Below are 24513 nucleotides of genomic sequence, written 5' to 3' on the forward strand. Positions count from 1 at the left end.
TCCCATCCTTCACCCCCCCCCCCCCCGAAACATTATACACAGTTTTTTCTGGCAAGTTATTCTTGTCTGTATGCCTATATCTTTTGTCTTCTTGAATATTATATTTTAAGTTATTTACTCCTTCATAGTGATGACTGCTGAATCATGTGTGTTCCTGACAGTAGCTCCTCAGTACTTGTTTTTTGTTTTTTCCTTCCTGTATGCTTCTAGCATTTTTTTCTTTGACTGAGAAGTGCAGGATTTTGGCTGATTAATCAGGAAATTTTCATTTTTTAAAAATGCTATGACTGGTAGATATATTCTGTTTCCATTTTGTCTTTTGGACTTAAGAGATCTGAGCCATTTTCTTTTATGAATTCTTATATTATGACAACACTATTCTTTTTTTTTTTTTGGTCATGGTGTTCAGATAGTCTAATGATTCCTAATTTTTTCCTCCTTGATCTGTTTTCTACATCAATTTTTTTTTCTGATACCTTATATTTTCTTTTCTTTTTTCTTTCTTTTGGTTTTATTTTAATATTATTTGTTGCTTCATGGAGTTATTGGCTTCATTCTAGTTTTTGGAAAGTTTGTTTCTTGGGCAAGTTTTTTTAAAATTTAAATTTATTTAGTCAATTTATAACATTATTTCTTGGTCACAAGAATCATATTATATTCCCTCTCTCCTCTGCCCTGACTCTTCCCATAGTTGACATGTGATTTCACTGGGTATTACATGTGTCCTTGATCAAAACCTATTTCCATGTTGTGGATGTTTGCACTAGGATGTTCATTTAGAGTCTACATCCCTAATCATATGCCCCTCAACCCATGTATTCAAGCTGTTGTTTTTCTTCTGTATTTCTACTCCCACAGATTTTCCTCTGAATGTTGATAGTGTTTTTTTCTCATAGATCCCTCCAAGTTGTTCAGGATCACTGCATTGTCACTAATGGTGAAGTCCATTACATTCGATTGTACCACAGTGTGTCAGTCTCTGTGTACAATATTCTCCTGGTTCTGCTCCTCTCACTGCATCAATTCCTGGAGGTTGTTCTAGTTCCCATGGAATTCCTCCAGTTCATTATTCCTTTGAGCACAATAGTATTCCATCACCAACATATACCACAATTTGTTTAGCCATTCCCCAATTGAAGGGCATCCCCTCATTTTCCAAGTTTTTGCCACTACAAAGAGCTCAGCTATGAATATTCTTGTACAAGTCTTTTTCCTTATTATCTCTTTGGGGTACAAACCCAGCAGTGCTATGGCTGGATCAAAGGGCAGGAAGTCTTTTATCGCCCTTTGGGCATAGTTCCAAATTGCCCTCCAGAATGGTTAGATTAATTCACAACTCCACCAGCAATGCATTAATGTCCCGACTTTGCCACATCCCCTCCAGCATTCATCACTTTCTGTTGATGTCACGTTAGCTAATCTCCTAGGTGTGAGGTAATACCTCAGAGTTGTTTTGATTTGCATCCCATTTTGTTGTTTCCCTTCTAATTTTGGCTGAATTGGTTTTGTTTGTACAAAAACCTTTTAATTTGATGTAATCAAAATTATTGATTTTATATTTTGTGATTTTTTTCTAACACTTGCTTGGTTTTAAAGTCTTCCCTTTCCCAAAGATCTGACAAGTATACTCTTCTGTGTTCACCTAATTTGCTTATAGTTTCCTTCTTTATATTCAAGTCATTCACCCATTCTGAGTTTAACTTGGTGTAGGGTGTGAGATGTTGATGTAAACCTAATCTCTCCCATATTGTCTTCCAATTTTCCCAGCAGTTTTTATCAAAAAGTGCATTTTTGTCCCAAAAGGTGGGATCTTTGGGCTTATCATAGACTGTCTTGTTGAGGTCATTTACCCCAAATCTATTCCACTGATCCTCTTTTCTGTCTCTTAGCCAGTACCAAATTGTTTTGATGATCACTGCTTTATAGTATAGTTTGAGATCTGGGACTGCAAGGCCACCTTCCTTTGTATTTTTTTTTCATGATTTCCCTGGAATATCCTTGATCTTTTGTTCTTCCAAATGAACTTTGTTATGTTTTTTTCTAATTCAGTAAAAAAAAGTTTTTTGTTAGTTCAATGTGTATGGCACTAAATACGTTAATTAATTTGGGTAGGATTGTCATTTTTATTATGTTAGCTCATCCTACCCATGAGCAATCAATGTTTTTCCAATTGTTTAGATCTAGTTTTAATTGTGTGGAGAGTGTTTTGTAGTTGTGTTCATATAGTTCCTTTGTTTTTCTTGGCAGATATATTCCTAAGTATTTTATATTGTCTAGGGTGATTTTAAATAGAATTTCTCTTTCTAATTCTTTTTTTAAATTTTAAACCCTTACCTTCCGTCTTGGAGTCAATACTATGTATTAGCTCCAAGGCAGAAGAATGGTAAGGGCTAGGCAATGGGGGTCAAGTGACTTGCCCAGGGTCACACAGCTGGGAAGTATCTGAGGCCAGATTTGAACCTAGCACCTCCTGTCTCTAGGCCTGGCTCTCAATCCACTGAGCCACCCAGGTGTCCCCCTCTTTCTAATTCTTACTGCTGAGCTGTGTTGGAGATATATAGAAATGCTGATGACTTATGCGGGTTTATTTTGTATCCTGCAACTTTGCTAAAGTTGTTGATTATTTAGATTAGCTTTTTGGTTGATTCTCTAGGATTCTTTAATTAGACCATCATATCATCTGCAAAGCGTGATTGCTTGGTCTCCTCATTGCCTATTTTAATACCTTCAATTTCTTTTTCTTCTCTAATTGTTACAGCTCGTGTTTCTAGTACAATGTTAAATAATAGAGGTGATAATGGACATCCTTGTTTCACTCCTGATCTTATTGGGAAAGCTTCTAGTTTATCCCCATTGCAGATGATGTTTGCTGATGGTTTTAGATATATACTGTTTATTATTTTAATAATATTATTCTTCTTCTATTCCTATGCTTTCTAGTGTTTTTAATAGGAATGAATGTTGTATTTTGTCAAAGGAAAGATTTTTTTTTGCCAGGTTGTTAATTCCCATTTCAGTTCTTTCTAGTATAGTTCTCATTTATTTTCAGTTTTTCTTTTTCTTCCAGTGCTCTCATTTAATTTTAAAACATATTTTTAAAATGTGCTTCATCTCTTTCAGGATTTCTAGTTGAACTTGCATTTAAGCTGTGTGTTTTTTTCCCCCCTAAGACTTTCCAAAAAGCCTATTCTGTAATTCTCTTCTGAGTTGGTGTCTTGTTCTTTCCTATCATTGTAATGATTATTTATGATGCAATCGTTTATTCTAGCCTGCTTCTTTCTTGACTTTTAATTTGATGTTAGGAGAGAACACTGTCCCACTTCTGGGGGAAAGCTCTGTGCTAACCCTGTTGTTACCTTCTTGGAATACTGAGTGTTATATTATTCCAAGATCTCAAGAATAGGCTGGACACTTACAAACTTTCAGTGCTCCCAGAGTGGTCTACTTCCAAACAAAGTTCAATTTCTGCTTCCTTGATCTTAGTTCTGTAAGTTCCCTACCTGGGTTTGGGTCTGCTGCTTCTAGACCTTGTCCTTATCTTTTAGCTGTGATGATCTCTTGGATCAGTATTGGAATTGTAGGATCCCTTTTGATTAGGGATTCCTGCCCTTGTTATTCCTCTGCAGGTGGGGTTATATACTGGAAATGAGACTCCAGTCTGCTCTTATGATCTGAGTCACCACTAGAGTTAGCTTCTGGAATTCCAACTTCCTCAATATACTGTTTAGGGCCTTTCTTTTTGGAAATGATTCCCCTATTTGCACATCACAGGTCCTTTTTTACAGTTTGTCAATGATTTGTGACCTAGAAATATGTAGTCGATGAAAAACCTGCCATTTGACACCTGTCCCCATTGAGGTGCCCTTGTGTGGATTTGTTGGTACCTAGGCCTGGGTCTGAATTTTCTTTTTCCCTGATGCACAGCTACTCCCTGGGCAGTGGAGTCTTTCACTTGCACCGTGTTTCTGGTCTGATGTGTCCCTAGATAGACATCTCCTTGATGTCTATCAATGCTGATCTCAGCTCTCAAAGTGAATTTATAAAGCTGACCATGTTATCATCTTACTCAGTAAACGCTAGTGGTTCTCTATTACCCTCAGGATCAAATATAAAATTCTGTTTGGCAAAAGATCTCTATAACCTGACCTGCCTCTCATCTTTTTTTCTTATACCTGATTCTCCCTTTCTGTGTTACTCTGCCAGTCTTTATTGCTTATCACTTGCTTCTCTCAAAGTCACCAAATCTATAGCTGGAAGCTACTGTAGAAGTTTATAAACTGTAACTTTAACAAGAATTTTTTCTACAACTTTTGTGAGAAATGGCCATCCCAGCTTTACCTCAAAGAATTCCAGTGGAGGAGAAATTTTATTTTTTGTGGAACCAGATTCTACTTTTGGAAAGCCTTAAGTGTTATACATTTTTTTCTTCCATAGAACTAAAAGCTTCCCCTTTGCAACTTGTTGCAAATATTGGCCCTTGAACAATGAACAAATCAACTACAATTCTTCTTGTACATGATACTGGTTCAAGTATTTTAAAGCAATTATTATGATGGTCTCCTTAGTATTCTCTTCTCCATGTGATAAAGTTCTTTTACATAATTTGCACATGGAAAAAGTTAGTTTTTTTTTTTTTTTGCTCTCTTGCTTTTCAAAAGGAAAGATGAAAACTCATGTGTTTCGGCATCTAGGTGGCACCTTGCATAAATTGCTGGACTTGTAGTCATTAAACCTGAGTTCAAATGCTGCCTCATTCAATCACTAAATGTTTATTAAATGCTTACTATGTACTAGGCACTCTTCTGAACACTTAATACCTATGTAACCTTGGGTAAGTCTCTTAATACTGTATGCCTTGATTTCCTCATTTGTAAAATAACAATAATAGCATCTATCAAAGTTTTCATAAGTACCAAATGAAATAACATGTAAAATGCTATGTAAAACTTAAAGAACTATATAAATGCTAGCTGCTATTATTATTATTACTCTTATTAAAATCACATTTCATTGTAAATTCACGAGGGAAGCTTGCCTTTGGAATGAATCCTTGGGTGAATCCATGTATAAGATGGATCTTTTTGTAGAAAGCCTGATCCCATACATATATTTTATGTATCTGGATTTGTGAGATCCTGATTGTTTATTTACCATAATACAAAACATATTTTTCTTCTAGGAATAGAAATTCTTTGCTCATTCTCATTATCCAGAATAAGATATTTATGCTTATTTTTTCTTTCTTTGGCCAATAGCCAGTTTTCAGCTCATTGAGACAAATTTCCTTCTTTCTGACTCTATGTTGCTATGATTAATGTGTGACACATTTCATAGAATACTTGGTGAAAACTGAAATGCATACTGTGATATTCTTTGCCTCTTCTCCATTTGTTAAGTGCTAATATAATCAGAAGATTTTAGCAAGCTAATTAGTCATAGTTGACTTTAAATCCCAGGGAGGCATTAGGTTCTTACTTCTTATCCTTCAAATTCTTGTTCCTTAAGTGAAGAATGTATTGCAGTGCATTAGTCAGGAGTTCTATGTTTGAATATGTTTTCCCATTTTAATTAAGTAGGTGTGTGATCTTTTACTAATCATTTTACCTGTTAGAACTTTATACCTCATTTGTAAAATGAGGACAATCATATTTCTGCTATATGTTGCACAGAATTATTCAATCTAATCCAACAGATCAATTAAACATTTGTTAAATAGATTAAAATAATTTTATTAAGCACTTTGTATTTCCCAGACACCTTGCTAAGTTCAGGAAAAAAATAAAACAAAACCAAACACTCAGTGCCTCTTTTGAGGGAACATACATCTGTGATTGATAAAAATTGTATCCTGAAAAATAAATGCAAGATAATTTGAAAAAGGAGAAACTCTAGGGGACTTGGACATAGTCTATGCAATGAGGCAGAGAAGGGAGGAGAGTGTAGAATTTGGAGAGCTGTTTAGGATAGTTTGACTGGTAAGTAAATTATTTAATGTGAGGAGTAATGTGAAATAGAACTTGAAAGACAGGCTAGAACTACTGTGGAAGGCTTAAAATGTCATGCTGAGGAATTTTATTTCATCATTAGTGACAGAAGAGAGTAACAGAAGATTTCAAGCAGGGTATGACATTAATATCGAGGATTTAGAAAGTATATTTTGGTATGTTGATCAGATTAGGACTTTGGAAAGATTAGCACCTTTGTGGAGAAGGCAGATGGGAAACAGGGAGACCAATAGGAATTGTTGTAGTAGAGCTGATGACCTAAAGTATGATTTCAACAATGTGGAAGGAAATGAAGTTAGAGGACAATAAATTGAGGTGTTTAAGATCAAATGTAGGATGTTAAGGAAGCACTATAGAGGCAACTAGGTGGTTTAGTGGATAGAACATTCAACCTTGATTCAGGAAGACACAAGTTTAAATTTGGGCAGAAATACTTATTAACTCTGTGACCTTGGGCAAGTCTTTTAACCTCAGTTTGCCATAATCCATTGCAGAAAGAAATGACAACTATTCTGGTATCTATGCCAAGAAATCCCACAGATAGCATCAGCCTGCTATATATATAGTACATGGGTTTACAAAGAGTCAGATATGACTGAATGACTGCATTACAACAAAAGCTTATCAAGTATTATATAATTGTAGACTGTATTCTTGCAGCTGGTGTAACATACCCTTCTCCTTGAAATTTGGGTTCTTTGATAGGTGTCTGATGGTATGCACTGGTTAAAGTTATGAAATAATTCCAGTCTTTACTTCTCTTTCCTCTTTTTCAACAAATTTAGCAATAGTCATTAAACTGTGTTACAAGTCAGGTGTTTTGCTTTGTGCTGGCAATATAATGATAATACATCATCTAGTTCTTATGGTCATGGAACTTATATGTGAATAGGTTATAAAACATAAACTTATGAATATATAAATATTATATAAAGTTAAATGTGACTAAATGGTAATTTTTATGGAGTTAATACAGAATATGTTTTTTTTTTTTAATTGTCAGTTCAATTCAGTAAGTACTGATCACTGTGCTAGGGAAAAATAAATAAACTTTAATACTTGTTCTATGAAATCTTGCAATCTAGATGCAAGATACATTACAGGCACAACTAATTATGATACAAAGTAGAATGTGTTAAGTGAATTATATGGGTGCAAAATAAGTATCACGTCTGTGAAAGAGAAGAATGTTTCTGATTTTGGAAATGTGAGGCAAGTAAAGGTACCTAGATGAAATGGCATTTGAACTGTGACTTGAAATATGGTTAGGATTTCATTTGGATGGAGATGTGAAGAAAAGGTATTGAAAGTGAAAGTCTCAACAAAGGAATCAAAGAGAGATGGTATGGAGATTATGGACTTTCAAGTGATGTAGTTTACTGGAGAATCAACTATATTGATTAATTTCATGTATGAAACATTTCGATCAACAATTAAGAATTAAATAAGCAAAAGTATTTTGTTTGAGTCATTCCTCTCAATAAATTTGCTTTCTGATTTACGTGACTTCACTAATTAGTGTTCTAATCTTTTTTTGATTCCAATTAAACATAACATTTAGGGGAACATTACTTGATTCTATTTTTAAGCTCTTTAAAAATGCCAACAGTTTCCATATTGAACTTCTAAAAATAACTATCTTTGAAAACATTATTCTTCAAACTGTGTGCTACCACTAGCATAAGTATATGCCAAATGTCGTCTTATTTGTTCTACATTGGCATTGATTCACATTTCTAACATGTTAGATTTTTTACTGGCAATTTCAGCAAAGATTTAGTCTTCATTTATAATACTTCAAATATAATGAAATGATATTTTATGGAAGTGATCAAATAGAAGTAGGCGCTCATGCCCATTTACTATGTTGTTTGTAATCTTGATCATACTTACAGTCATCTGGGCTGTTCCTTTAAGTGCTTCTTGTATATCTGAATTCTTTAATATGGTATGTCTGAATCACTGTATTATTCATCTAATATATATCATCATTCATCATATATATTCATCATATAACATCATCAATGTTTCTTATATATATATTCATCATATAATATCATCAATGTTTCTTAATTCTTTTCTAAGCACAGTGCATTGTGCTCAGCCTTTGTGGTTATAAAGGATATCAATGTTAAATGAAACAATTTTCTGTTTTAAAGTAGTTTATAATCTAGTATATATAAAGAATATCATAGGGGAGGAAGTTATCTAAAGCCAATATGTCAATTTATTATTCATCATTCTGCCATGTGACTTTATTTCTTCATAGAATCATAGTACCTTTAATTTGGGATGATCTCCTAGGGTCATCCTAAGCTCTTCATGACACATGGATCCCTTTTACTTCTTGAACATGTTTAGTGAGAGATTCACTGCTCACAAAGTAGTCATTTGTTTCTTTGTCAGAGATCTCTGGTTGTTTTTAGAGTTGAAATCTGAGTCCTTATACTTGGTTTTAGTTTCTCTCTCATGTCCAAGTATTGATAATTCTCATTTACCATCCTATCAATCATGTCCCCTTTAAATCTTTTTTCCTCTAAGTCTTTGATTTGTGGTCTGAAGATAAAATCAAATAATGAAATAATTTTGATTGTGGCTACCTCATTCTCATGTTTCCATATAATATATATATATATATTCATGTCTCTCAAATATAGAGTCTTAAGACTCTATATTTATTTTTATTATTATATATTATATTATAATATATATTATATATTATTATATATTTAGCTGTTCATGATTCTTAGTTATATTACATATTCATATGAAGTCATGAACTGGATTCCTTTTTTGGTTTATTTAGCTTCACTTTACCCTTTAATTATTCACTCTGTGGTTTGATTCTCAACATTCATCTTAAAGAAATCCAGTTTGGGAGCAGCTGGGTGTCTTTAGTGGATTGAGAGCCAGGCCTAGAGATGGGAGGTCTTAGGTTCAAATTTGGCCTCAGACACTTTCTAGCTGTGTGTCCCTGGATAAGTCATTTAACCCTCATTGTTGTAAAAATGGAGGTTCCTGAAGTGAAAATAAAGGTTCTCCCCACTGATTGTAAACTCAGTGGAGTTTAGAGAGAGTTTCTGGAGCAGGATCAGTATATGAGAGAGAGAGAGCCAAAGCTTGACTGGAGCTAGCTTCTATCTTCTTCTCTCTTCCCTGAGGGAGGCAGTTGGTCAGTTGCAGCACTGGGTTCCCTGAGGAAATGGCTGGTGGGGAATCAAGATTTCCCCAACCAACTAAACCTAAAAATGTCCTCATTTTTTCCCACAGAGAGGATCTAGAGGCAAACCCCAGCAGGGGCTTTGCCTCAGAGGGGGTTAGCTCAGATGACTCTCTAGTGTTCTTGAATCATGTACTCTTTCAAAAATATATCAAGAAGCTTAGGAAAATCCAACTGCTTTATAAAGGTTTTAATGAGGGTTCTTAGGTAAACTGGGTGAAGGAAGGTGGGGATTGGTTACATTCTACATGGTCTCTCATCTGGGGAGCGAGGATTTCACGACCCCAGGCTTTTCTGTCCCATTTCCCAATTAAATAACTCCACTATGATTTTATGTAGCTATCTGGCCTAAGAAACTACAAAGAGATAAGTGCTAGGAGATTGGAAGGGCAAGGGAGCTGGGCTCTATCCCCCAAGAGTCCACAGCTCCCTTTTGGGGTTTAAGGTATCTTTTCAGTTAAGAAGTGGTTGGAGGAATCAGATTGAAGAAAGATTTCTAGGAAGCTTGAATGTAGAAACCGTATACTCTCAGGTGGCTTTAAGTGAAATTCTCAGCCTCAGAACAGGTCCTGTCAGCTCCAGGACCCAGCTCAGAAGCCCCCAGAATTCTGTCCAGATTTTCCTCAGGTCACTTTCCTTCCCAGAGTCCTTTGCTCTCCAAATGATGCTTTCTCTTCCTCAGTCCTAAGGTCAGGATTCCAAAAATCCTCCTATGCACCCATCCTTACACTGCCTAGCCCTTACAACTCTTCTGCCTTGGAACCAATACATAGTATTGGTTCTAAGATGGAGGTAAGAGTTTAAGAAAAAATTCCAGGTTGTTAGCCCTGAGAATATGTGATAATTTTGTTGTTGCTGTTGCCATGTTGTTTCAGTTGTATCTGACTCTTTTTGACTCCATTTGGGGATTTCTTGGCAGAGCCATTTTCTTCTCCAGCTCATTTTGCAGATATGGAACTGAGGTAAATAGGCTTGAGTGAGTTGCCCGTGGTCACACAATTAGTAAGTATCAGAAGCCAAATTTGAACTCAGGAAGATAAGTCTTACTTCAGACCCTGTGCTCTTATCTACTGTACCATTTGGCTGCTCACATACCACTACTGAAAAAAGCAGTTCAGAATGTACACGCTCTGTTGTTTGGTGATTCTAAAATAATATGTTTACATATAAAGGACACCATGATAATCCATGGTGTAATTGCTTTTCTGTTTTAAAAAATCGATCTATTTGTAGTCAATAATAAATCTTTTTTAGCACCTATTGTATGCTTTTGCTGTTATGTGATTTTTTTTTTAGGTCCTGGGGTGCAAAGACAAAATAATGGATACCCCTTGACTCCAAGGAGTTTGTAGCCTATCAAGGAAGCAATAAGTACATAGTTTAGAGAAAAAATATGCAAATACAGGATAATTCTAGAGGTAGGGAGGCACAAACAGTTGGGGGGGTGGGCAGAAGGAAAGACAGTCAAGCTTTCATATATGATATGACAGATGGGGACATTAGAAGGGTGTGTACAACATGTGCAAAGGTATGGGGATAAGAGGTAGAATATGCAAAAACATAGAGGCAGGGGATAAAATGTTTTTGTATAAGTAGAGTAGCATGTAGTCCTTTTTCATGTGGGGTGTGACATGGTCAGGCTTTGTAGTCTTAGGATTTGCAATATAATGTATGCAAAGAGTAGTGATATGCAGTAAGCCTGCAAAGTTAGGCTAGAAGCTGCTTTATATTCCAAATAGATGAGTTTCCTTTCTATCTTAGAGGAAGAAAGGAAGAAAAAAATGAAAGAAGGAAATAGGCATTTTTAAAGTTTCTACTCCATGCCAAATACTTTATTAAGTGCTTTACAAATATTATCTCATTTAATTTTCATAACCCTGGAGGTAGGTGCTATTATTATTTTCATTTTACTGTTTAGTGAACTGAGGCAGGCAATAGTTAAATAACTGCCTGGGATCACAAAAGTTAAGTTTCTGAGACTGGATTGGGACTCTACTAGCATTGTCCAATGAAGCTTTTTAAGCAAGAGAGCATGGGTTGACCTGTGCTTTAGGAATATTTATATGGAAACTATAGGTAGGATCTATTGGAGAAATAAAGACTGGAAACAGACAAATTAAGAGTCTCTTACAATGGCCGGTGAGAGCTGATGAGGGACTGAACTAGGGAAATAGTTGTGTGAATGGAGGGAAGTTAGCATCTACAAGAGACCGAGAGAAGAAATACCAAGCCTTGGAAACTGATTGAATATGTGGAGCCAGAGTAAAGATTTGAGGATTTCTGCAGAGTTTTGAAGCTGGGTAACTAGAAGGATGGTGGGTGATACCTTCAACAGGAATAGTGAAAGCATTTTGTGGTAGATACAAATGTGAGTGATTATCATCATTATTATCCACTGCTTTGCTAAAAAATGATAATGATTTTATTTTGGTAAAAGTGTAATTCTTAATGTTTAACCTGGAAATGAAAGGAAAAACAACTAAGTACTTTTTATTTTTGTTCCATTTGAATCAATAGGCGTGTGAAACTCTTGAACCTTCCAGCCAGCCTTCAGCCACAGAAAATGAAAAGCTTACTAGGGCAAAGCATGTCAACCAAGAGCCCCTTCATTTACTCTCCAATTATTGCACATAACCGTGGAGAAGAGCGAAGCAAGAAAATAGGTGAGTATTTTTAGCTCTGTGAACGATGTTTTGGGATTTGTATTTACTTTACTCTTTTTTCCCCTTTGTTTTGAATGAGTGGCATTTGAATTTAATACTGTAAATGCATTCCCTTTGTAGACTTCATTTTTTATCAGTTCATACATATATCAGGTTTCTGGTTCAGCACAAGCCTGAAACTATCACTTTCATAATTTTTTATGTTGCAATAATATTAGATTACATTCACCTATCGTACTCAACTAGCTATTCCTCAGTAATGTACACCTCTTTAGTTTCTAGTTCCTTGGAACTTCAAAAACAAAAAACAAGACACTATAAATACATATTGTATGTTAACTCTTTGATCTCTCTTTGGTTTGTAAAATTTAGTAATTTTGAAGGAGTCAAAAGTGATGTATGATTCAGTGCTGTTTAGGATTAAATCTAAATTGCTTTCATGATGAGTACACTGATTCATGCTCCACCAACAGAATATTAATATTCCTGTTTTCTTACAGCCCCTCCATAATGATTTTTTTGAGAATATCCACCAATTTACTAGGTTTAAGGTGAAAATCAGAGTGGCTTTAATTTGTGTTCAGTGTTTGGGACCTTTTTTTTTCATATAGCTATTGATAGTTTAGATTTCTTTTTTTTTTAAGATTTTATTTTTTTTTAAGCTGCCTATTTATATTTTTACCTTCACTGGTGTTTCCCCAACTTGGGAGCTGATATCATTGATAGAAAGAAGAATCAGAGAGCAATTAACACCTAGATATGACACAGCTATGTGACACTCTGGAGTCTGTGGACCTGGGTTGTTTACCATGGGTCTCTGTGTTTGTTTTTCTTTGTTGTATGTCTCTGGTTATAGCCTTTTGTAGAGGTCTGTTCCATAAGCTTATGACAGTGTTCAGGATATTGTACATTGAGGTGGGCTGGGCAATGAGGACTCGGTGTTATAAATCAGCAGTAGTTGTATCTTGGACAGTACCTTTTGAGACCTACCCTTTTCTCTCTTTCTTGTGTTAGACTTGTGACAGTCAGAAGTCTGAGCTCTGACACCAGATCCAAACACACAGAGCTTTTGCTGTAAAAACTTATTCTGAGATATAAATTGAAATCAATGTAAAGATGATGCAAATGTGCATGATTGCTCATTTAAATCCCAGCTTGTTTTCCTGATGTTACTAAATATAAAATCATTTCAAAGAAACTTATTCTGAGCATTTAATATAATAACTATATCATTTTTAGTAGAATGAACCTAATCAGCCCCCTGATAAATGGTTTGCTTGCTTAATTGGTATGATTGCCTGGGAAACAGATACAGTGCAGTGCTTTCCAGTTACTCTAAACACAACAACCGGTAGGCAGTTTTCTTTGTATTTGATCCACTATGAATTTATTAGTGTGAACTGATCTTTTCTAGCTAAACTTATATGTGTTTCTCTAACCCCAACACATTCCAACCACTTCTTTTCTTTTCAGCTTGTTCTTATAAAAATAGAACTGGGCCCAATAGGTGGAAATTATACAAAGGGTAATTTTTATTGCATATTAAAAGGGACTCCCTAATGATCTGGGCTAAGGGCAGAATGAATTGAGCTAGTACATGGGTTGTCTTCTTGAGAAGGACAAAATCTCAAGCTTTTTTTTACTATTTGTTATATTGTAGGCCAATATTTAATAAATGTTGAACTTCTTTGATTTGGACTTGACTCAGTAGGTTAGGAGTTTCCTGCTATTAAAATGTTTTCAAGTTGAGGATGAATCCTGAATCAGAAAGTCTCAAAGATTGAAGAAACCTCAGAGGGCAATCGAGATATGTCATACCTGAAAAGGCATCGCTTATAAACTGTCTTTGTTGGGTAGACAAACATTTCTGAAGACTTTTAGTGATAGGAAAATCATTGTCTCCTTTGGATGCCCATTCTTATTTTGAACAGCTATAGTTTCTAGGAAGACTTTCATTATGATTGCTGAAACTTGCCTCTCTTCAGCTTTCACTTAGCATGTTCCTAATTCTGTCCTTTGGGAGAAATCTCATTTCTTTCCTATGTGACATTATAAAAGGAGTTCATATTTTAGGGAGTTTGGTGGATTAGATCATGGTTTCTTAGCCTGGGGTTTCTAACCTTATTTTAAAATATTAAATAACTATTTAAAAATTTAACAAATGTTATATATTAATATTTTGATAACTATATTTCAACATAATTTATTTTCTTTGTGATACCTATATGTTTTATTTTATGTATTTAAAAACATGATTCTGAAGAGTCAATAAAATTTACCAGACTGAGAAAGTGGTTTCTGCCTCAGAAAAGGTTAAGAAATCATGGATTAGATAATCTCTTTAGGCTCCTTTCTGGAGGGAATAAAAGGATAAAAATGCGAGATTTGTTATAAACAGAACTACTTTTATGATTCATAATATTGGACAAGATAGTAGATTCCATGAGGACAGGGATGTCTTATTTATATTTTTGTTTTCCACTGTGCCTTGAACAACACTTTTTATTTATGAGACATAAAATAATAATTTGCTGAATAGAATCTAAGTGATAAATTTTGTGATAGAATAATGGACAGATCAGATATTTTTCTAGATCCCTTAGTCTTTTGTCTTGTTGCTTCCTAACCCTCTTTTAACTGACTTCTTTACATTACCATTTGGATGTCCCACAAGCATCTGAAATTCAATCTGTCCACAACAATTGATCTTTCTTTCTAAATTTATCCCTCCCCCTATCTTCCCTGATTCAGTGGAGGGTACTGCCCTCCTCTATATCCAATCCAATCATTTACCAAATCTTGTTAGTTACCCTTCTTCAATATATTACACTTTTGCCCTTTTTCTACTCACTAGATCTACCCTATTCCAGGCTTTCATCCCTTCTTGCCTCAAGGCTTGTAGGAGCTTTCTTTCTAATTGGTGTCCTTGTATCTAATTTCTATTCTCTTGATTCCATCTCTTAAATAGTTTACAAGTTGATAATCCTAAAATACAAGTCTTTCTCTCTGGATTGTTTGCTCAAGGAGCTTTATTAGCTCCCTACTGCCATCATTTTAAGTTGTAGATTTCTCACTTATTTAAATCAGGCTACTTCTACCCTCTCTTTCAAAATTGATTACATGTGTCCTTCTCAGTTTCTATACTTCAACCAAACTCATGTGTTTTCTGTTCCCTGACTTTTTTTCTTTTGTCTTTGTTCCCTTACTTATAGATGCTCTCCCTCTACACTTCTGCCACTTCGAGATTAATTCCAGCTTCCCCTGCTTCTGAAACTTTTCCTGATTTCCTTGGTCACCTTCTCTGAATACTGTGTATTAATTTTGCATACATTCTGTATTTGCTTATCTATAAATAGATTTTTATTCCCCATGAAAATTTAACGTATTTAAAGGCAGAGACTGTCTCACTTTTGTCCTAGTGCCTAGACTTATTAAGCATTTAATAAATGTATTGATTTATTGACCTAATCCAGGGCTACCTGTATGCCCCATAGTCATGGGAGCTGTACTTAGTCACTTGCTACCCTGATTTAAATTTTGGGATGCATTTCTTTTAAATACAAAGGCTTGCCAATTCTTCATTGCTAATGCATGGCATTTTTATTTTGTGTGAAATTTTGTTCACTATGATTTGAGTAAAATGTTTTAAGGTTATTCTTAAGTCTGGAGGCCATTGATTTAGCCTCCTTTTCTGTCTGTCTTAATGTCTGAGAGAAGTTGGCTTTTTATATTAATTGAATACTTTAATGCTATTAATGTTATGAAACAAATTCCATTCATGATGTAGCATTTTTTCTAAAACATGTCAAAAGATATAAATTTGACACATGGTCCTTATTTTTACTATGCCCAACATTAGAATGTACAGCATTTTTACTTTGGAAAGTTAAATATTAGTGAACAGTAATCCATAAAAGTTTTCAGGAATTCCTTCCTTGTTGACATTTGAAAACATTCTCAAGTTTCATCTCTTGGCTTTTGACTCAAGTAAACATGATTTGTGGAAAAATGTAAATGCAGATTATTACAGAAGAGACTTTCCATATATGTTGTGAAAAAAACAGGTGATTTGGTCTAATCCATAGAGACTTTTAAGAGTTCAAATTACTTAAGAATTCTCATCCTTAAGTGACCAACCATGATTCCAGAAAACCAAAAATGGAATGTTTCTTATTTCTTGGCAGAGAGATGATGATAAACTAGGGATTCAGAATGAGACATATTTTCAGACATGACCAATAGATGAATTTGTTTTGCATGACTACGTTAACTTATTACAAGGAAGGATACTCAATTTTTTAAGCATGAACAACAGGGGTTCAATATGGAAAAAAGAAAGCACATCAATGAATCATTTTTAAAAACCTCCAGAAGTAAACAGAAGGAATTTTACAGGGAGACAGGCAAAATAACTTTTGGAGCTAACATGCTGAATTAAGTATGTTCTTTAAAAAACCCAAACACAAAAAAATAAACACTACATAATGACATTTGTGGTATCATATGCAATGCTCTTTGTTCTCACTTTTTTTTTTAAGAGAAATCTTTGGGTTTGTTGGTATTTGTCAAGTCTAAAATAGCATAAAACTAAAAGAAAAAGTTGGCTTTGCTAGTTCATAGTTATTCAAGTTTTTCCAAACCTATTAGTATTAATAACAAATATGATAGATGGTGGTATGGATAGTAGGTGGAGAATTAGCATCAGAGTCAGGAGGACCTAAGTTTAAGTCTGGCCTTTGCATGATTTGGGTTTAGTGATCTCACTACCCTGATATGATGATTAAAAATCCTGAGAGACTGGCTTCTAGGGGAGAAAAACAATTTATTGATCAGGCTAGCAATAACCAATACATTAATTGGTCAGTAATCGCTCTTCATGATTAAAGACAATTAGCATTTTGACTAATTAAATGCAATTTTGGAAGCTCATTATTTAGCCCTATCCTAGACACTTCGAATTGGTAAATACCTAATGAGGAGAACTACTTTTTTTTATAGCCCCTCCCAATTTTTTGATTATGATTGAAAAATCACATACCCATTCCAAGGTTTCTGTCATCTAGGTCTATGGTGTGAACCTATGGCATGCTTACCAGAGGGGGCACTCAGAGCCCTCCCTGTGGGCACATGCACTGTTCCCTAGCATAGAGTTCACTAGAGGTTGTTACTAGAAAACTAGAGGGACAGTGGGCTGGGCTGCTCCCTTCCCCTTCTCCATACATGCCTGAGGAAATTTCTCATGTCATCTGTCCTTCTAAAAGGTTTGCTATCATTGGTCTAGGTGAAGAAATCAGGTTATGCCGAGATAAGAGTGACATTATCTAATTTTTTTCAATTTCTGGTGCTGTCTTGCTGCCCAAAGACATACTTGCCTTAAACTAGTTTTTGTTTACTAGGCAGGATGGAGCTCACAATTTCAATTTCCTTTACCCCAATTTAGAAGATACTCTGGCGCAGGTAATGTAAGAGAATGTCAAGACAAAGGATTGAGGAAAAAGGATTGGAGTAGACCAAGCCTCAATTTGAAATAATAATTACTTAGAAATAAAAAAGCAGGGAGCAGCTGGTTGGCTCAGTGGATTGAGAGCCAGCCCTAGAGACAGGAGGTGCTAGGTTCAAATCCGGCCTCAGACACTTCCCTGCTGTGTGACCCTGGGCAAGTCACTTGACCCCCAATGGCTAGCTCTTACCACTCTTCTGCCTTGGAGCCAATACATAGTATTGACTCCAAGATGGAAGGTAAGGGTTTAAATTAAAAAAATAAGAAAGATTAAAAAGCATACAATGTTAGAAATAAATTTCCTCACTGATGAATTTTTTAAGACTCATGTGGAACTCTCAACATCAGTGATATTTACAAGTCCAGAATAAAGATTAAAAAGGTATTGATCATTTGTCATGTATGTGGTACTTTATGGTTTATAATGTGCCATTCACAGCTAGTATGGGCAAGGCATGTAGTCTAAGGGTTTTTCCCCCCTCAAGATTAATTCTCCAGTCTTTTGACAGCAAGTTTAATGCTTTTTGTACTGTACCAAAGATGTCTCCAATAATAGCTCACATTTTTGTCGCCTTGTAATGATTTACAAAGTGCTTTCTTGATATCATCCCTGTGAAGTCGATTGTACAAGACTAGTAATATGGCAGGATTTCAAGGTCCTGTAATTTTGTCTGTATGATGAAATTGTATATTTTGCCTTAGTCTTAGTCTTAGTCTTAGAAATTTGCTAGAACCAAAAAATACACTCAACAGTAACCAAAGTTTCTGAGTGTTTCTAAATTTAGCTAGATTAGTCTTTGGATAGCACTTATCTTCTCCAGGTCCATTTTTGAACTCTTTCTAGCCTGGAAGTAATTTTTAGAATTTATACTCCTTTTTAATAGTCTTTAAGAACCCATTTATCTCTGTGGTACCAAGAGGATCGGAATCTGTTAGTAAATTAGTAAGCATTTATTAAGCGTCTACTAAGTGCCAGGCACTGTGCTAAGTATTGGGGATACAAAGGAAGCAAAAAAATCCCAAAAAACAAAAACAGCCTTTGGTGTTTAGGAGGTAACAATCAAATGTAAGAGACAGCATGCAAAGAACTATGTATAAAAAATATTTAAACATAAAAATTGGAGATAATCAGCATAGAAAAGGCACTAAAATTAAGGTAGATCTCTAAAGGCTTTTTGCAAGAAGTAAAACTTTAGCTGAGACTTTAAGGAAGCCAGAAAGATGTAAGGCATAGATGAGGAGGTAGAGAGTTCCATTATTCATGAATAAAAATTCCTGGAGTTGGGAAGAGGAGTGTCTAGCCAAGGGACAGTGTCACTGGGTTTCAGAACACATGGATGGGTTGTAGATGAATGTCAAGTATAAGAATACTGCAAAGGGAGGAAGGATCTACAAAGGCTTTAAAAACCAGCAGATATATTTGATCTTGGAGACAATAGAAAACTATTGAGTTTGATTGAATGGAGGGCCAAGGAAGAGTGACATACTGTGGGACCTGTGCTTTTTTTTTTTACTTTTTTTTGCTTAGATTTTTTTTAACATTTTATTTAATTGATTAAGAGAATTTTTCCATGGTTACATGATTCATATTCTTTCCCCCCTCTCTTCCTACCCTCTCTCCCCTAGTCAGTGCAAAAATCCTTTGGGTTTTACATGTGTTATTGGGACCTATGCTTTTGGAAGATCAGTTAGATAGCTGAATGGAGGATGGATTGGAGTGGAGAGAGACTTGAGGCATCAAGATCAACTAGCAGGCTATTACAGTTGTGCAATTGTGAGATGACGAGGGCCAATAACAGGGTATTGACAGTGAAGAGAAGGTGATATTTAGAGAGATGTTACAAAGACAGAAATGACAGCTTATTAGATGAGACACACACACACACACACACAGACAGAGAAACACAAGGGATGATATCTAGCTTTTGAGCCTGGCTAACTGGAAGGATCATGGTATCCTCTGCAGAGTCAGAGAAGTTGAAGTTGGGAAGAATTTTGATAGGGGAAGACAGATAATGAATTCAATTTTGGACATGTTGAGTTTTAGCTATCTCTGTGACATCTAGTTTCAGTTGGCAGTTGGCAACTTGAGAGTAGAGAATGAGAGAGGTGAAAGTAGGACTTTATCAGGAGAATAATATAGCCTGCTTTAAGTTTCACAACAGCACTGGGAAGTAGGTAGTATGGCAGGATAAGTAGTTGTCCATTTGATTTTCTATATCTTCCTCAATTTTTTAAATTTATGAAAATGACAAAAAATAAATGTGAACATTTCCACATGCAAATTACATAGAAAAGGATTGTATATGAAATTATAAATATTATGGACACTTAAAATGTATATATTAACATTAATGTAGCCTTCGTCAATAGTGACCTGCTTCTCTATATCCATTTCTGAACTTCTTTTCTCTTTTGTGGGTCCTAGTTCCATTTCTACTTAATATTTTAGGGCTTTGTTTTCTTTATAAAATGGAGAGGTGGAATATTAAAAAAAAGAATAAAATAAAACTGGACGACCTGTCATTACAATGACTAAGCTTGATCCTAGGAGATAGTTAAGAAACTATACCTCCTTTTGTTTCAGAGTAAGGGGAACTATGGGTATGGAAAATTACGCATACTCTGAGACATAGGGGATGTTCATTTTTCTGAATTGATGTTTTTCTCTTTTAAAATCTTTGTTAAAGAGGAAGACTTGCTAGGTAGTGAAGAAAGAGAAGGATATATTTGGAAATGAATTAATGTAAAAGCAGAAAACATCAATAAAAATTGTTGAAAGGAGCCAAAAATAAACCAGGAGGTTGGGTTACATGATCCCTATTTTTATTCCAACTCTAACATTCTTTCATTCTATTATTCTGTGACTCTTTCAGGTTAAGGGTAGTTGAGGCCTGCAACTTTTGTATCTCACTTGAGGATTGATTGAGGTGGCTTAAGAAGCCATTCCAGAATCTTCATTCTTGAACTTTTAGGCAAATATGTTTAGATTGTTGACCCTGCTGTTGTGTAGGATTATTCATCCTGGGTAGTGCCCATTGCATTGTTGACTGGCATATTGTTATTGTTATTTAAATACCCAGTGTATTGATCCTATTTTCTATGTATCTCTAATGTAGATAAATAAGCCAGACCTCACTTATTATTACTTATGGAATACTGTAATGGAGGGCGTAACTTGGTACTATATCATATTTTGCTCTGTTGTGGAGAACTAGTAAAAAATTAGTTTTGAATTCTTGATCTAATGGTGATTATAATTGACTATGTAATTCATAAAAATCAGTTGCTAAAGCAAAGTCCTATATAGAAAGATATAAAAATTAATGTCCATTTTTGTTATGTTTTCTATAGATTTCCAGTGGGTTCAGGGAGATGTTTGTGAAGTCCAGCTGATGGTGTATAATCCAATGCCCTTTGAACTCCGTGTGGAAAATATGGTATGAATCTTGACTCATTCATCATCCTCTATGGATTTAAAATTATTGAACTTAAAAATTAAATGAAGATTTCCATGTATACATCAGAATACAAAAATATGATATGAATGTGAAACTGCAATTTCCCACTTCATACCACTTGCTTTTTTTTTTAAATGGGGAAGAGCAAAAGTGAAGAGAATAAGCATTTATATAGTACCTACTATTTTCCAGATACTGTGCTATTCAATTTACAAATATTATTTCATATATCATTGGAATGAATTTCCTATTAAAATTTTAGGTGGACAAGATAACTTTGTGTTAAAGTATCATTGTTGTTGCATTAATATTGTTCTCTTTATTTATGAACTTTGTAGTTTTTGGTTTTTGTATTTCCATAAAGTGTTCTATTTTCATTATGTACATTGTCCTGAGAGTCTTGAGCTTGTTAAATATGGCAGATTGACTCTGAAGAAGTTAATTCTTTGCCTCTCTTTCTTCATATTCTGAGTTTTGATACCATTTTGCAGTTCACTTTTATAACCTATAGATAGTGCCTAGCACAGTTCCTTGAGAGTAGCGGCTAATACTTGTGCATCAAAAGGAAAAAGTTAGATTGCAATGGAATATTTATTCAATTTAGTGAGCACTGACTATGGACAAGGGACAATATAAAATATGGGCTCTGGCCTCAAGGAGCCAAGATATGGGAAAAAATAATTTACATACAATATACACTTTGAGAGTATAGTGACAGAGACAGAAGATAAGTTCAGAAGAGTCTGGGAGCATAAGGGGAGGTTTCAGTGAGGGGCTTGTATATCATTCATGTTCTTATTAAGGAGTTGCCAGAATCCTGACTTAGTTTATAAAAGTAATCACTGCCTGTAGTAAAGTCATAGGATTATCAGGTTTGCTATTTTTCTCTACCCCCTTCACTTAACAAAAACACTGTGAAAGAAAATCAGTTTCTCACCTAATACTAAAATTAATTGAGGATTTTTTTTTCATGAAACAACAAATTGATAGTAGGCAACTTATTCATAACTGTAGTAATGATTTCAGAATAAATGGAGGGTTTGGAGATAGAAGGCATATGTTTGAGCCCTCACTGAGCTCCTTCCTTTTCTGTATATTTGGCCTTGGCCAAGTCATTTCCTCTCCAAGAGCCTTATTTTCCCATCTGTAAAATAAGGTTTGGAATGAGAATCTCTAAAGTTCCTTCTAGTTCTGTGGCTTACAAGCCATGTGAATTTGGATAAGTCTGAAATTTGAACTTTGAGATTCAGTTTCCTCATTTCCCAAGTGAGAAAGATGATACATTTTTGTAGATGTGTCTCCCTTATAGGATTGTTTTGGAAAATTCTTGCTAACCTATTAAATTCTTTATGGATATAAGCTACGGTTAAACATTTATATGATATACATAAAGTGTATTTTTTTCCTAATGAGACCATTTATACCTTTAGACAAGCATGCAGATTTCTCTAGTGTAATATTTTATGGCACTTACATTGAAGCAAGACAAAAAATTATTGTGAAGAAAATTTTTGCAGGGAATTTGGGGAGAAAGTATGCACAAGGACCTAATCAGTATAATATAAGTTTTCTTTATTATTGAACTTTCCACTAGAGTGTATCCAATTAATAAACTTAGAAGCAGATACTTGAAATTCTGAAAGGTGAGAGAGATTCAAATTAGAAGAAACAAATGGCACTCTTGTGAAGTGGAAAGGACAATGGATTTAATATCCCAGATTTGCCATTTACTGTCTCTGCTTTTTGTTGGCTATATAATTGTGGCTTAGTCATTTAACTTCTTTGATCCTCACTTTTGTCTTCTGCAAAATTAGTTATAATCTCCTTCCCTCCCACTCCTCCTCTCCCTCCCTCCCTCCCTCCCTCTCTCCCTCCCTTCCTCCCTCCCTCCCGCCCGCCTGCCCTCCCTCCCTCTCTCACTGCTTAGTACAGGGCGCTTAATAAAATGGATTGATTGATTAATATTATTAATATCTACCATGGTTGTGGTGCAAAAAGCAATTTGTCAAAATCTAAAATGTTATATAAATGTGTTCCTTTAAGGTAGAAAAGGGAAAAAGATTGAACTAAATTTATCTAAGAATCTTATATTGAAAAAGTTGAGAATACAAAATTTCTAATTTTCCATACTCAAGATTCAAGTATTGGTTACCATAAGGAAGAGCTGTTGTCACAGTCATAAATAGTGTTTTTGTGTGTAAATCTACAGTTGAAGCTAATTATTTGTTTAAGATTTTTGCCTTGATTAGAGCTATTAGCACATGTAAATATTTGATGAGTTTGGGAAGCATAAAATTTGTGGAATTTAAACATCTCATATCTGTCCAAATACAGGCTGTTCCTGAATCTGGGTCACACCCATTAAGCAAGATCTTTTTAAAGGGAGAAAAAAGCACAGAGATATTGACTGAGAAATGGCAATGATTATAGGTTTCACTCAGATGTTATATAAACAAATTTTGAGGGGAAAAAAGTTTGGCTTTTATTTGAACCAGTTCAGTGCTTTTGGGTTGGAGCCTACATACATATCAATGTATTAAGGTTTTTTTTTTTTTTAAATCATATTCTTGAGCATCTGAATTCTAATTCAGAAATCTGATTTAGATGCCTCATGAGTTATCTCAAATTCAGTGTTTCCAGAATAAATTTTCACCCCAAGCTCATTCCTCTTCTTAACCTTTTTATTACTATTGTGAGCATCACCATTCATATAGTAACCCATATGAACAACTTTAGTCATCCTTTCTCTCCCCCTGTCCTTCCCCTATACCCATTCTGTTACAAGATTATTTTTTTATTCTGCCTTCCCAGTATTTATCTCAGTTATTTTCTTTTTTTGTACTTATCATAACCACCCTATTTCAGACCAAAATTATTTGTTTTGTCTATCCTGTTGTAATAGTCTCTGAGTGAATCTCTTTGCACCAACCTATCCAAACTAGCCTTGCACTTGCCAAAGGAATATTCTGGTGTGAACATGTGACTCATTTTTGATTTAAAGAAACATTTTTGTGGCTCTCTTTGTTTTTAGGATGAGTAGAAATTCCCTGAATTGGCTTTTAATACTCTTTACCATATAACTATATTTTAGTGTTTATTACACATAACTCATCTTAATATACTCTGTAATCTAATCGATTAGGCCCCTTGCTATTCCTTACACATTACATCCTATCCCGTGTCTCATGCTTTCCTCAGGATATATCCTATACTTAGAAAGCAGAATGTCCTCACCTCTTTCTAGTAAAACCCTAACCTTCCTTCAGCAGTTCAGTTCAGATGCTGCCTGTGACATGAAGCCTTTCCTGATCCCTGTACCTGATAGAGTCCTATGAAATTGCTTTGTCTGTACTATATAATATAGTTATATAAAATATAATTATAAAGAGATATTTTTTTGGATTGTGTTATCTTCACTGCCAAAAATTATCTCTTTGAGGGCAGGTACTTTTTCCGTTGGGCCTTTATATCTCCAGAAATTGGTGCAATACCTGGCAGATAGTAGGCATTAAATAGATGCTTATTGATTGATTAGGCTTTCATCTAACTGAACTTTTTAGTGTAGTACAAAGTTAGTGTGGTATATTAGGCAGAGATTTAGTTTCAAGGTAAATTCAGCCATAAAAAAATATCAGATATTTGGTGGGATATGATTTTTTTTGTA

General features: G+C 34.8%; 1 protein-coding gene across 3 annotated transcripts in view; it reads left to right on the plus strand.

The window, feature by feature from the left end:
- Positions 1-24513, plus strand: part of TRAPPC9 (trafficking protein particle complex subunit 9) — a 1102825-nt gene that overhangs the window by 178804 nt on the left and 899508 nt on the right. For all 3 annotated transcript variants that reach the window (XM_056820755.1, XM_056820756.1, XM_056820757.1), the window contains 2 exons: positions 11743-11888; positions 20743-20828. In XM_056820755.1, the coding sequence (XP_056676733.1) occupies positions 11743-11888; positions 20743-20828 (232 nt within the window). The remainder of the gene's footprint in view (positions 1-11742; positions 11889-20742; positions 20829-24513) is intronic.

The sequence above is a fragment of the Monodelphis domestica genome, chromosome 3 (genome assembly GCF_027887165.1).
Source record: "Monodelphis domestica isolate mMonDom1 chromosome 3, mMonDom1.pri, whole genome shotgun sequence".
NCBI lineage: Eukaryota > Metazoa > Chordata > Mammalia > Didelphimorphia > Didelphidae > Monodelphis > Monodelphis domestica.